The following is a 14,526-nucleotide window of genomic DNA, read 5'->3' on the forward strand; positions in this document are numbered from 1 at the left end:
TCGTTCATCATACAGATGGCAATAGTACATAAGTTAGTATAAATTTTACCTTTGACTTTTAAAGTACCCTCATTCATTGAGTCACAGAAGTTCAGGATAAAAGTATTTTCCTCTATGGAGACTTGTTTTCAGAAGGCACATTTCAAAAAGTCATACAGGACTTTACATTTAAAAACATAACTTCCTTTAAGTTGCAGTTGTGGTTTTTTTCCCCAGTGCCCTGGTATGGTGGGCCAAAGGTGGTAGTCACTTAAGCCCTTTTTTGCTAACATCAAGTAAAAACCTTATGGTCAGACAGGGATATTTGGGGTATTATGTGATTGGTCTGATGCTGTACTTGTTTTCCTATAGGTCCCTGCAAAAGGCATTACATGCCTTTTGTGAAATAGGTGGAAAAGGGAAAATATTAAACCCAGACAGGAGCCTAAATTCTGGTGCTTCCCAACTTTTGAGTGTTTGGCATAACAAACTGAAGAAAGTATGTCTTGCGACTGTGTATACTAAATAGATTTGGGACATTTTATTTTAACATTTAGAAATTGTCACTCCTGTAATTTTTGTAGAACCACAGGAAAAGAGGGTTAGAGGACACTTAGATACCATCTAATTTACTTTTTTTTTCCCTCTAGATAAGATCAACTATACATTTATGTAATTTTGGTCATATATATACTTTGCCTGGTTTTGGTGATCTCTGATGATGGAGATTGTATATCGTTGCTGAATACTGGTCTAGAGGTACTATTTATATATTTGAACATTTTTTCATAACATTCGTTTTCAGTCTTTGCTCTATTTTAAACCTGTTGCTTCTGTCTTCTATTAATTTGGCAAATCATCTTTTTTTCTTACCAGGCAGCTTTTTGCCCATTTAAGGTGAAGATTTGTTTGAAGTTTACCTGTGGCAGCTTAAAGAATATGGAAAGAATGTAGGGGAAAATTAAACCTGATGTTCAGCTATCATATATATTGATTTATTTCTTTTCTAGGGATTCTTTTTAGAAAATGCCAAGCCGGAAGTTTGCTGATGGTGAGGTGGTGATGGGCCGTTGGCCAGGAAGTGTCCTGTACTATGAAGTACAAGTGACTAGTTACGATGATGTTTCTCATCTTTATACTGTTAAGTACAAAGATGGAACTGAACTTGCATTGAAAGAAAGTGATATAAGGGTGAGTACACATTCACATAATTACGGGTATTTCTAATAGAAAATTATATTTATTTTGTTATGTAGATAGAAATACAACTTTTAATTTGATAGATGTCTTGCAAGTTTTCATTAACTGTGTCTTCAAGGAGTTGGTGCTAAATAATAGCTTTTCCTACCTGAGATCTCAAGTGGAAGTTCAGAATGCTGACCTTGTTTTTAAAGAAGTGTAACTGTTTTATTTATTTTGAAAAAAAACAGTGATACATTGGGAAAACCAAGTTTGATTGTTCAGGAACTCTATAGCATGATTGTTTATGAAACTGAACATGCCCTGTCACTGGCCTTTTGGGACAAAGTGTTTCTGTCTTGAGGTAGACAAACATTTTCAGTGCCGTAGGACTTTCTAACTTGTTTACTTTGTGTCTGCAGGATAGTAAACTCAAGCTGAGAAAATGCCTTTCTTTGTCATAAAGCATTTGTGCCCTATAAAAGTTGTGTTGTGGAAATTTTATGTGGGAAAATCAGCATTGTAGGCTTCATAGAGAAATAAAAATGAGTATTTTTGGGGAAACTTTATGAAATTAGTTACTGCATCTAATTTAATGATTTAGCTGAAATGGGTTTTTTCAGTGTTGATTTGAGCTGTGTTGCCTTAAACAGATTATTGCATCTTGATATACCAACTGTACTATTAAAGCTACATAATTAAAATGCTAGCCATCTCTTAAGTCTTAAGAGGCAGCTATAGCATTTCATTTATGTATGCAAAGGCTTAAGAGAGTAGTACACTTAAGAGCTTGGTGCTCACATTAGTAGCTTACATCCATAGCCTGATTTCTGTAGCTTTGACGGGAATTGTCAGTAGTTGGACTTCGGACAGAATTGTTTGGCTGTTACCAGCAAAATGAGAATGCTGTAGGTGCTCTTTCTTGGCAGCCTCTGTACAGCATCAGCATAGGAAATAAGAGACAGTTCTGTAGAACTATATGCCGCAGTCCTCATCACAAAAAAAAATGTTTCTAGAATTGTTCTTTGGAACATCTAAAGTAAGATTTTGCTTTCTTCCCCCTTTTCTTGTAGTCACAATCATCGTTCAAGCCCAGGAAAAGCCAGTCGTCTTCAAGTTCTCCTTCCAGAAGAAGTAGTAGCAGATCTCGATCTAGATCTCCTGGTCGGCCAGCAAAAGGCCGACGTCGCTCTTCTTCCCAAAGCAGAGAACGTAAAGATGACAAAAAGAAAACCATTCAGGAAACCAACATAGCTCTACTGGTATTAGTTTTGTTTGTTTGTTGTTCTTTGTATGTGGTTTTGTTGTTTGCTTTTTTTAAACAACTTTTCGCTATTTGTTAAAGATTTCTTTTATGTATACTGGGTTTATTATTGTGAAAACCAACTGTAGTTCATGTTCCCTGAACAACATAATTGACTGCAAAAGTCTATCTCAGAACTGTCTTTTTTTTTCTTTGAAAATAGACTTTCTAGCTTGCCGAATTATGAGGAAATTCTTGAAATGTACACGTATGTTAAGTTCCATTTGAATTTGGTGGTACTGTGAAATTCTCAGAATTCGAACACAAATTCTTTAATATTTTATTATTGAAGTAATTGTTAGCCATATGTTCCCACTTGTGAAATGGGGCAAAAAAGTTAGCCTACTTTTAACACGTATTGATCAATATATAACAGGTAGGTATTAGAATTTGAAGTAAAATTAGTTCTGTTTTCACACCCAGTTCTTTAAAATAGCAGTGGAAAACATGTGAAGCTTCTGTGGGAGAATTGCTGCAGAATTCAAGTGTGTGTGTGGGAGAATTAAAAAAAAAAAGTATATATTTTTATATATATTTATATATAATATGTAGTCTTGCTGATTCATAATATTGCGGAACTGTTTCCATTATAAAAACTACCCTGTAAGGATTTGTAAGTTTATCAAGTATCTGTTTTTTAGCTGAAATGTTTGTTCTTGTCCTTTTTGTGAACGTTCTATTGAGTACTAAAAATGGTTCTGCAGTTCTGTAAATGAAGAATAGCAGAGGTGATGTTTATTAAGAGACAAAGAGTATTTCGTCTGTCTTTTGTGCTCCTGAGATTGTTTTAAGTGATACTTATTTGAGACACAGTCTCTTGAATTGGAAATACCTTTTGCTGATCTATTAAAATAGGTAAGTGTTAGTTAGGTTTCAACTAAACTAAACCAGACCAATCTACAATAAATAGAGAAATTTGGTTTAGTAAATTACTACTGCTAACAGCATTCTTTGGCACTGAAATTGCTGGGGTTTTTGTTTTGCAGTGAACTACTTTGAGCTGTGTGACCCAGTGCATAACCTGTGGACCACGTGCTCATTTAAACTAATTTGTAGCCAGCAGCTACACTTTACTTTGGACAAAGAGGTTAAATTATCTTTGGTGGTTTTCTCCTGACTTCTAATGGAGGAGTAGCATTGATCTATTAGCTCTTGTGTCACTGGAATTATCTGATCCTTTTCAACAAAGCTTAAGTTGAAATAAAACAGATAAGTCGTGTCTTCCCAGAGTTTTGTAAGTTAGACTTACTAAAATAATTTTTGTAAGAGGATTTATTTCTTAGAAGGATATTTAGTGGAAAACCAAACTTACAGTCCTGCAGAGCAGTGTTATATATAGGACACTGAAATTTCTTCTGCTTTTCTAATAGAATTACTACATAGACTGTATTTTGTGCTTGGCAGTTTCTAATGAGGAGCTACAAATAACTTGGAAACTGTATTCTCTCTTAATTTCACTGTTATTAAAAAAATAACATTTTCCTTCTTTTGAATGAGTTTTCTTCCCTTGTTTATGAGCTGAAACTGTCCATACTTTCAATATTGAACCCACTTTTTTTTCCTATGGAGAAAACTAGAGCAGTTGTAGTTGAAAAAAAGTAGGTAGTGTTATTAATAATTCATTATGTATTTACACTTAATGCAGCAGTTATTTTTGGAAAGCTATAACTGTTTTTCCTTTTCACCAGAAACCAAGTGAGAATAATACCAGAAGCTACAATGGTGAACCTGACAGTACAGAAAGAAATGACACATCCAGCATAATCTTGGAGGTATGAACGTTGTATTTACTCTTAGTTTTATGTCGCATTCTGACTTAGCTTTCTCAGAAATCCCTAAAAAAGAGCAATATAATACTCAAGGAGAAATAGAATGCAACATAAAACTTAGGGGTTGAGTAGAAGTAGAACACATTGTATATTGGTGTTTTATAGTCAGTAATATCCTTCTAAATGTAAAATATTGGTGTAAAATAAGGTATAAAAACGCTAGGATTTTTTTTTTTTTTTAGTAAACTGTTTTTATTCATTAACAGGAAAAGTTAAAACCAGACCTGGAAATGGAGCGTGTGCTTGAACACTACAGCTTGCGTTCAAGAAAAGATGAAAAGAAAAGAGAAGAGATCTATTCAGAGAAAAAGATTCTTGAGACAATAAAAACAATTGAGAAAGCATCATCAAAAACAAAAGAACTAGAGTTTGGTGGAAGAATTGGTATGTCTCCAAATTGTCATAATAGTTGAAAATTAGTACTTTTATGGTTTGGTTTTTTTATTGGCCATGCTGTCATGTCAAGGACTATTTTTCCAATTTTTGGACCCTCATTGCGGAATCCGGAGTTATGAGGATGCTTCTCATAGTCTGTACTAGTATTGGTGGCAGCCAAAGAACTGTTACATATGCTTGGTTCTCTTGTGAAATACAGTGAAGATCTTGAGTCTTCCCTTGCACAACAAAATGACAACCTCTTCTTTGTTACTGAAGTCAATATCAAGTTTTATCAGTGGGATTGAAACAATTTAAAAAAAAATTTGTTTGTCTTCTAATATGGCATGATGTCTGTTTACAGGGACCTTCATGATGATACTTTTCCTGCCTGCTACTGTATTCTACTTGCTGTCGATGTGTAAACAAGATGACCCCAGCATTATGAACTTCCCTCCCCCTCTACCAGCTCTTGAAAGTCTTTGGGAGCCTAGGGTGTTTGGTCTTTTTGTTCTGTGGTTTTTCCTTCAAGCTCTGTTTTACTTGCTGCCCATAGGAAAGGTAAGCTGTTCAGTAGCAATTGGGTCTTTATGGATAATTAATTTATGGGTTAGGCTGGAAGGTAGGGTATGTTCTTAATAATTAGTTTTCCATTTTAAGCTAGAATATGGCTAGTGCAGATTTCTGTAAGGTTAAAATAGCACGCTTTTTAAAGAATGTAATGAGTATGCATTTCACAGTCTTACAGTAGAAAAGGCAGAGGGTATTATATAGGAGCTCAAATCAAAGCATGGATAAAATTTGCTTAGCAGAATTCTAGAAGAATTTCACGTCTCTGACTTTTAAATTGACAAACTGTTTGGTACTCAGTTTCTTACTGATGCCCAGTGTTTTGGAATGTAATCTTCATTTGTACGGGAGGCTATACACCATTCTAGCTGTATGTGTATTGGGCAAATGCTCTGTTTCCCTCTTTTTGTGACCCTAAGATTACTGGCAGATTCTGAAAGAACACCAGAATACATAGGTCATTCAGTCATGTTCTTCATGGCTATACATGCTTACAGTGGTTGAAGCTGTTCTGTTTTCATGGTTAGGAAAATGAAGAGTTGGGTTGGTTTTTTTAAATGTTTTAATTTGAAACTGTTACTCTTGGTATCCAAAGTATACTTTTGAGAACAATGGATAATCTTTAGATTTGAATGTGTCCAGCTGATTACCTTGATTGATTGTCTTTGTGACAGAAATGTTCTTGATTTCACACCTTCACCAGCACCCTCAGAAAGTACTTTAAAGAAACACTAGTATTTTATTTTTCCTAGGTTGTAGAAGGCCTGCCTCTTGCAAATGGAAGGAGACTCCAATACCGGATAAATGGTAAGCATGTTGTAGTTGCTTCTTCTGAAATTTGATACCACTGTCTGATATGCAGTGCTGAGTATCATAAGATGCAAATGATGAAAGATACACGCTATGGTCAAACTTATTCTTGCCTGGCAAAGAACAGTTCTAACTCCTTATTTCAGATCTATTTTACCTTCATGAATAAGGCAGATTTCTCATCTAGGTTTAGAGTATAGCTTAACATACTGTAACAGTCCCGTTTTTCCAGGCTTAAATAGAAAAGTGTACTTTGGTGCTTCACAGGTATTCCAGGCTACGTATTTGGTCAGTTCAAAGACACTGTCTGGTGGTAATGGGATCCAAATGTTATATTAAAAAGTTGAGTGGGGTTTTGTCACAGTCTAGTAAGGTGCGCTATTTTAAATTCATATTTTTAAGACTAATAGGGCTGTAAATCATAGTATCTGAGTGAATTGCATCCTGCAGAAGTGAGTCATGTTGAGGCTGCCTCACAGATTCTTAGTAGGCGCATAGTCCTGCACTTTTTCCCACGTTAAAAAAAAAAAAAAGCTACCTTTTTCAATCAAAGCCTAATTCTTGAAGCAACATGGAGGAGGAAACCTTTCCTCCTTCTTCCTTCTTTCCTTCTTCCTTTCTAGAGGAAAGGAAGACGACTAATGACTGAATAAAAGGTAGTGGACACAATCTGAAATTAGAGGAAGTTCCATTTGAACATCAGGAAACACTTTTTACTGAGCACTGGCACAGGTTGCCCGGAGAAGTTGTGGAGTCTCCAGCCTTGGAGATACTCAGAAGTTGTGTGAGCAGAGTCCTGGGCAAACTGCTCCGGGTGGCTCTGTTTGAGCAGGAAAGGTGGACTATGTGAGCTCTTCTAGCCTCAACCTTTGTGACTCTGTGAGGGCGTTCATAGAAGGTATTTAGGTGAGAGCTGTGTAGAGCTGCCTGCTTGTGTTTGGACACCATTCCATTTTACATTATTTTAACGTTCTCAAAGTACAAAAGTTTTGTGTTCAAGTTTTGACTTTATAGTTACTTTAATACTTTCATTACTGCTATCTGAATTGAGGTGTATATGAAGATAATAATATTTTCTTCTTCGAGTTATCTGAGCTGTTCTACAGATAAGATTTTGTGACCGGCTATCATTATCCAGTAGTAGTGTCAGTGTCCTTTTTTCCACTAGAATCTGAAATTTGATCCTAAGTTGTAAAAAATTTAGGAGTGCTTTGAGTGTTCCTGCCTCTTGTCCTTTTGATAAGGAGCACAGGAAATTTTGGGGCATAGATAGAATGTGTTGGGTATATTGCTGTCTCCCAGAATTTTGAACCTGGAGAGCATGGGTTATGTAAGACTTCATTGGAATACAGACAAATCTTGGAGAAGTAAAAATACAGAAAGGCTGCATGCACTTGGGTAGGTTCTACTATAATGACGTTTTATTTTGGCTAATATGTTTTTCTTCTACATCCTCTAGGGTTTTATGCTTTTATTTTGACTGCTGCAGCTATTGGAATTCTATTATACTTTCAGTTTGAACTTCATTATTTGTATGATCACTTCATGCAGTTTGCAGTGTCAGCTGCAGCTTTTTCTATGGGGTTGAGCATTTATCTGTATATTCGGTCCCTGAAAGCACCTGAGGAAGAACTAGCACCAGGTGGAAATTCTGGTGAGTTATAAATATTTTTGATAATTTCTTTCCAATTGTTTGCTACAGTTTCATTTTTATGAATTAAGGCTAGATTTAGGGCTGGTTATTATAATACTGTGACTTTTACTTTCTACCCGTGTAAAATTCACGTTGCAAGTTATATGGCAATTTTTTGTTCACACTTGGAAACTGTAAAATGCTACAAGTTTAGTTGGATTATCTTAAATAGCTCACACAAAAATATCTTGGCTGGTCTAGTTGCCTAGTGATAAGAAGACAGTTCCTTCCTTTCCCTTTCTGCGTTTGTCTAAGAGACTTTAGTTTGCTTCATAGTGCCCCTGTTGGTGGGCCTTTCCTGAAACAGCTGGGGATGAAAAGAAAAACTGAAAAATGTAGATGTTTTGGCAGTGGGAAGTCAGGTACAATTGAAATTACAGTGTATTTCTAAGCTTTTATTTTGCTATGCACTTTTAAATCTAGTTAGCCAACTTGAATTTTCAAAGGAAATTTTAGTTATGCGACTGCCTACTTAGAAATTATCAGTTACATTCATATGTTTTTGTAGGGCAAAGGATAGATTGAGAAGTCAATTAACATTAAACAAACTGCTTTTAAAAATTACCACAGGGTGACTAAGGGAGTCAGAACATTTAGTGTATTAGAATGAAGTATTCAGATATCCTCAGTTCCTCTGTCAGTGCAGCATGTATGTGTGTGAAGAGAAATAGAAAATCTTCATAAATAGTTTTTTTGCTTTGAAGAGTGCAGTTCTGGTCTCTTAAGTGGCATGGCAGCATTCTGTAACTGTTCTGCAAAGTGCTTGTTATTTACTAACTCGGTGCAGGATATCTTGGAAGTCAAGGTATTGTGTTTTCCTCCTTCTCTATTGCTTTTGATGGACAGATAGTTGTCCCAGCTAAATGAATTCTTCCTCCCAGAGAAGAGGAACGAAGTAGGAGGACAAATAGAATTAATTAATACCATAAGATCATGTTCATGGAAATTGATGTGACCTTCAGGATAAGGTTGGAAAAAAAAAAAAGGAACAAATGTCAAGGAGAAATGAGTCTACAGTAACTTGTAAAGTGTTTAGTCCTCCAAATAAAGAATATAATTGGGTGTCTTAAAATATATAAACCATATGGGTTTTGCTTTGTATTTTGCATATTCTCAAATTTTTCTTGCCAGTCTAAAGGCTTTTTTAAAAAAGCAAACATATATAATGAGAGAACTTTAACAGAAAGTAGGAACTGCTTTATGGGGAGGAGAGTAGTGGCAGATAAAATGAGGAATATTGCTAACAAAGACTGTCTTACTTGCAGGGTATTCTGTTTATGACTTTTTTACTGGTCATGAATTAAACCCTCGTATTGGCAGTTTTGACCTGAAGTACTTCTGTGAGTTGCGTCCAGGATTAATGGGCTGGGTGAGTCAGTAATCGTAGTTATTTTGTTTACTTACATATAATCAATTTGTATAATATTTATAATTGGTATTAGGGATAATGTATTTATAAACAGGAAAGAAGTATTTAGAAACAGTTTCACGTTGCAAGATTTTTAATGACCATTTTTATTCATTCTAGGAAAATTTCTAGTTTCTTTGCTTTATGGGAAATGAAAACCCTTCTTAAAAGTACTCAATATGCCGAGACTACAGCTTCAGAAATGTACTTTGTTGCAAACTGTTGCTTGTGAAATGGGTTATTTTTTTTTTTAATTTAAACATTAGTCAAAAAATTCTGTATTAAGATGTCCTGCAGTATAATAGAGAAGACCGTTTTCTTTTAAAAGGAAAAATTGTAATAAAATATTTTCTAAACTAGGTTGTTATAAACTTGGCAATGCTCTTGGCTGAGATGAAGATACACAATCTAAGTATGCCATCTCTGTCGATGATACTTGTGAACAGCTTTCAGCTTCTTTATGTGGTGGATGCTCTTTGGAATGAGGTAGATGACAATCATATTAAAACATTAAGATTTCTAATTATGATGTTAAATGAATGAAAGTTTTTGTAAATTCTAAATACCATCCTCCTTGTTTCTAGGAAGCTGTTTTGACTACAATGGATATTACCCATGATGGATTTGGGTTCATGCTAGCATTTGGAGATTTGGTGTGGGTTCCGTTTGTCTACAGTCTGCAGGCCTTCTATTTAGTTGGTCATCCTACTGCAGTTTCTTGGCCTGTTGCTGCTGCGATTACTTTCCTGAACTGTAAGTTATAGTAAATGTTATTGTTACTGATAGCAACAATGTAGTACTGATTGAGTTCTGAGGTGAAGCTTTTGCTAAGTTGCAGTGATCACATTTTCTGTATTAGCGCAGCTGGTGGGAGCTTGTGTCTGGCTACTGTTTAATACAAATAATGTAACTTCTCATTTTATTAAGTGAAGGATAAATGAGAATCTGGACACCTACTTGTTCTCTTGAGAGAGGCATCTTTAGATGGATGCTGTCTGCAGTTGCAGAAGTAGCTTAGCATTTGCAATCCTGAGAAATACAATTTTTTTCACTTTCAGTTTTTTTTTAACATCTTTATTTGAGGTTTGTTGTGATCATGGTTTTTTCAATACAGTCTTGGAAAAAGCAAATTTAAGCTGCCTTGTAAAAATGATGGGGGAAAATAAGTTCAAAACCAGCTAATACTCCATTGTCTGTTACTTTTAATATTGTGAACTCGTAAATAATTGGTTAGTTTATAGGGTAGGCACTGTAGCAAATTAGTGGGCTGCTAATAGAGCTAATATTATAAGGTGGTGTGCTGCAGTTTATATGAATTTCAAACTCGATGCTACATTAATAAACAAAGTCAGATATAAATGTAAATGTAGGTGTGAAAATAAAGCTGCTCTAAAATCTTAAAAGTTACTAATGTGTAAGAGCACATGGAACGCATTTCTGTCTTGTTAGAGCTCTGAGAACTGGAGAATATGTTATGTCTCTGAGGAAAAGACTTCAGTGTAATGAGTGGCAGAGAGCACAGAGCGTGTGAGTGCTTTTGTTGAAGGAAAGAAAACTGGAAAATACTGAAGATGCAAATTAATATTTATTTTCAGGTATAGGGTATTACATATTCCGCAGTGCAAATTCTCAGAAAAATAATTTCCGAAGGAATCCAGCAGATCCCAAATTGGCCTGTAAGTGCATTTTTTTTCATCTGTTCACTTGCTGTACAATGTCTCTTTGTACTATTTAAATGCACGTTTCAATTGTATTGACTACAATACTCTATTCACAGATCTGAAGTTTATACCCACTGCAACTGGAAAAGGGCTTCTTGTCACGGGTTGGTGGGGTTTTGTTCGTCACCCTAATTATCTTGGTGACATCATCATGGCTCTAGCATGGTCCCTGCCCTGTGGTAAGTTCTGAAACTAAAGTGGATTTTATAAAAACTGCTTTTATGTTTTGGCATCTGACTGGGTTTGAAATGCAAAGTGGTAATTATTTGAGATACTAAAATCTGTAATTGAAAGGCAAATTTCTGTGTTGTAAGCTTAATGCAACACCTGTTTTCTCTTACATCTTATCCTTTGAATCTTACTATAGATTTGACATGTCATACTATAGATTTGACTCTTCTTTCTGACACTTTATCATTCAATAATGATGGGGCTTGCTTACTAGTAAGTTTTTCCTTACTTTTTTTAGGCTAGTGACTATACTATAGTGTTTCCAAAGGGAGTTCCCAAAAAATGGGATTTTACTTGGAGACAAGGGCTACCACATGTAGGGGTGGACTTTCAGCAAAATACACTTAAAAAAGTCATCAAACATAAAGGAGTGGAATTCTGTTTGAAAACTTTTGTTAATGAGAGCTTCCTAGTTTTCACTTGGATGAAGTTAGGGAGCCTTTTGTCGAACAGGGTTTTGTAGTGCTGATTCTTTGCCAAAGCTTAGAAAAGACAGTGAGAGTTTCAGAAAATACACCTAGTCACGGTAGTCCTGCCCCCGCCTCTCATTCAAGTTTGAAAAAGGGCTTTGGGCTCCTCCCTTGCCTGAAGGACTTTCTCCTATAAAAGCACAGAGGTGAGCATGACAGATTTTCTTCTGAGGCAGCTCCACACGTGACTTTTGCAGACAGAGGGGTACAGGAAGTTTTGTTAGAGTGGGACTTTGTCACTGAGTGGTTAAAGCCTCTGATCAGGGGCATCAGCTGAGGGAGGGTGCTGGAGTTCAGGTGTTCCTCCACAGGTTAATTTTATTTTGGATTTTATTTGAAAGTAGACATTACCAGATGGGCATATAGACTTGTACACAATATCCTGGAAGAGGATTCCCCCCATGAAAATGTGGTACTTGAATGCTGTGTCAGCATTGTAATGGCAGGAGTGGAAGTGTTGCTGTAACTGCGAGGCGTGGGAGAGGATCAGTGAAGTGGTGTGCTCTAAGCAAAGCTAGAGTCGCCACCTACAGCCAAGATACAGAAAACCCTGTGGGGCTTGTGTGGTGCAGTTCACTGCTGCAGAGGTTTAACTGTTTCTCTGTTTTTGATAGCTAAAGAACTTAAAATGTGTGCCAGCTTTGCAGGCATTGAGAGTAAAGTTGGTAGATTTTGAGACACTGAATTTTAAGGATAATTTTGGGGTTTTTTTTGTGGGTCTTTTCCTATCTGCATGTAAGCACATCACACAATTTTTGCACTATCCTGTTCAGTATTTGATGCTTTACAATAAAAGTTTAAGATGCTTCAGCTCATAAGAAGTATATGTCATCAGCTTAGTTCATGCTGTTAATAGCTAAGATTTCTGGATTTCTTTTTCTGTGTCTAAAGTGACTCTCTCACTTACTCTACAGGTTTCGATCACATTTTACCATATTTCTATGTGATATATTTCATCTGCTTGCTTGTTCATCGAGAAGCTCGTGATGAACATCATTGTAAGCAAAAGTATGGCTTGGCATGGGAAAGATATTGTCAGCGCGTACCATACCGCATATTTCCTTACATCTACTAGAGCACTCCAAGATGCCTGATTTGCAAATTACTTCTAAAGTTAGTTTCTTTTTAAATAAAAATATACCTCTTACCTTTGCACTTGGTCTATTTGTTATTTAGGCTTTAAAAAAAAAAAAGTGACCAAACAGTGGAGTGCATCAACTGGTATTTACAAGTAAACTTAAAAACTATGTGAACTGACTGACTGTGACTTAAATTTTGTAGAAGTTGTGAATTTTAAAAAGACTCGGAGCCCTAATTTTTAAAGTTAAATTGTATCTGGAATCCTGAGTTTACATTTTTATTGCATTTAATTAAGCACTGTGATGTAAAGTATATTGTTTTCTTAAAAGGAAGAATTTGCCTTGGTTATTGAGGACTGGGTTAGTGATCGATTAAGCATAAATCCATGGGCCCTGATGGGATGCACCCGCAGGTGCTGACGGAGCTGGTGGAAATCATTGCTAGGCCACTCTCTATCATCTTTGGTAAGTCATGGGCAACAGGAGAAGTGCCTGACGACTGGAGGAAAACAAATGTCACTCCAGTTTTCAAAAAGGGCAAGAAGCAGGACCTGGGTAACTACAGACTGGTCAGCCTCACTGCCACCGCTGGAAAGGTGAGAGTCTCTAGGCATATCAAGGATAAGAGGGTCATTAGGAGCAGTCAGCATGGTTTTACCAGGGGAAGTCATGTTTGACCAACCTGGTAGCCTTTTATGAGGACATAACCACGTGGATAGATGGTGGTAGGGCAGTGGATATGGTTTATCTTGATTTCAGTAAAGCATTTGACACTGTCTCCCTCCCATAGCATCCTTGCAGCTAAAGTGAGGAAGTGTGGTCTGGATGATGGTGTAGTGAGGTGCATTGGGAACTGGCTGAAGGAAGGAAGTCAGAGAGTTGTAGTCAATGAGACAGAGTCTAGTTGGAGGCCTGTATCTAGTGGAGTCCCCTAGGGATCAGTACTGGGACCAGTACTATTCAATATATTCATCAACGACCTGAACAAGGGAACAGAGTGCACTGTCAGCAAGTTTGCTGATGACACAAAACTGGGAGGAGTGGCTATGAAATATAACAAGGGCAAGTGTAGAGTCTTGCATCTGGGAAAGAACAACTTCATATATCAGTATAGGTTGGTGACTGACCTGTTGGAGAGCACAGGGGAAAGGAACCTGGGGGTGTTGGTGGCCAGCAGGATGACCATGAGCCAGCAACGTGCCCTTGTGGCCAAGAAGGCCAATGGCATCCTGGGGTGTATCAGAAGCAGTGGGGTTAGTAGGTCAAGAGAGGTTCTCCTTCCCCTCTACTCTCCCCTGGTGAGACCGCATCTGGAAAATTGTGTCCAGTTCTGGGCCCCTCAGTTCAAGGAGGACAGCGAACTGCTAGAGAGAGTCCAGTGCAGAGCCACAAAGATGATTGAGGGAGTGGAGCATTTTCACTGTGAGGGTGAGAGAGCACTAGAACAGGCTCAGCTGTGTGGTTGTCCCAGTCCTGGCTTTTATTTAATGGGATCTTTTTCGTTAGGAAAGGCTCAGGTGGCCCCTCCTGCCTAGTGCCTGCAGGAGAGAGGAAGGGACAGGATCAGCAGAAGTGAAGGGACACGACTGTCCCATCCCGTCCTCACATCCTTGAGGCAGTTTCAGCATGGACCAAGGAGGGGCTCTGAGCTGCCACCTGGCAGCACTCCTGACCCTTCAGAGAAGCCAGGCTTCTGGCTCAGACCCCTGAAGGCAGATGATACAAACACTTGTTTCGGGTGTGGGCAGAGCTGTGAAAGTGAGTAGTGAACCCTAATCCTGCATCTAGCATTGAACACGGGGTAGCAAAAGGTGCAGTGTGTGCATATTTGACAGAAAAGAATAAAATGACCACAGTTGGCTTATTCTGATCTTTGTAA

At 37.2% G+C, this 14,526-nt stretch overlaps 1 protein-coding gene across 1 annotated transcript; it reads left to right on the forward strand.

Annotated features, from left to right (window-relative positions):
* The first annotated feature begins 1,005 nt into the window (after positions 1–1,005).
* Positions 1,006–12,643, forward strand: LBR (lamin B receptor). Its single transcript, XM_010185424.1, has 13 exons — positions 1,006–1,170; positions 2,232–2,420; positions 4,150–4,233; positions 4,497–4,674; positions 5,030–5,226; positions 5,988–6,042; positions 7,505–7,699; positions 9,004–9,107; positions 9,507–9,632; positions 9,731–9,899; positions 10,742–10,822; positions 10,924–11,046; positions 12,483–12,643. Exons 1-13 carry the CDS (start codon positions 1,006–1,008, stop codon positions 12,641–12,643), a joined length of 1,827 nt encoding a protein of 608 aa, XP_010183726.1.
* Positions 12,644–14,526: the final 1,883 nt, after the last annotated feature.

Source organism: Mesitornis unicolor, unplaced genomic scaffold (genome assembly GCF_000695765.1).
Source record: "Mesitornis unicolor isolate BGI_N332 unplaced genomic scaffold, ASM69576v1 scaffold6435, whole genome shotgun sequence".
Taxonomy (NCBI): domain Eukaryota; kingdom Metazoa; phylum Chordata; class Aves; order Mesitornithiformes; family Mesitornithidae; genus Mesitornis; species Mesitornis unicolor.

Excerpts from the sequence above, each read along its gene's own strand:
- LBR (XM_010185424.1), top strand. The coding sequence starts at position 1,006 with ATGCCAAGCCGGAAGTTTGCTGATGGTGAGGTGGTGATGGGCCGTTGG. Across the intron at positions 6,043-7,504 it reads ACTCCAATACCGGATAAATG|GGTTTTATGCTTTTATTTTG; the intron begins GTAAGCATGTTG and ends TACATCCTCTAG. Across the intron at positions 7,700-9,003 it reads AGCACCAGGTGGAAATTCTG|GGTATTCTGTTTATGACTTT; the intron begins GTGAGTTATAAA and ends TCTTACTTGCAG.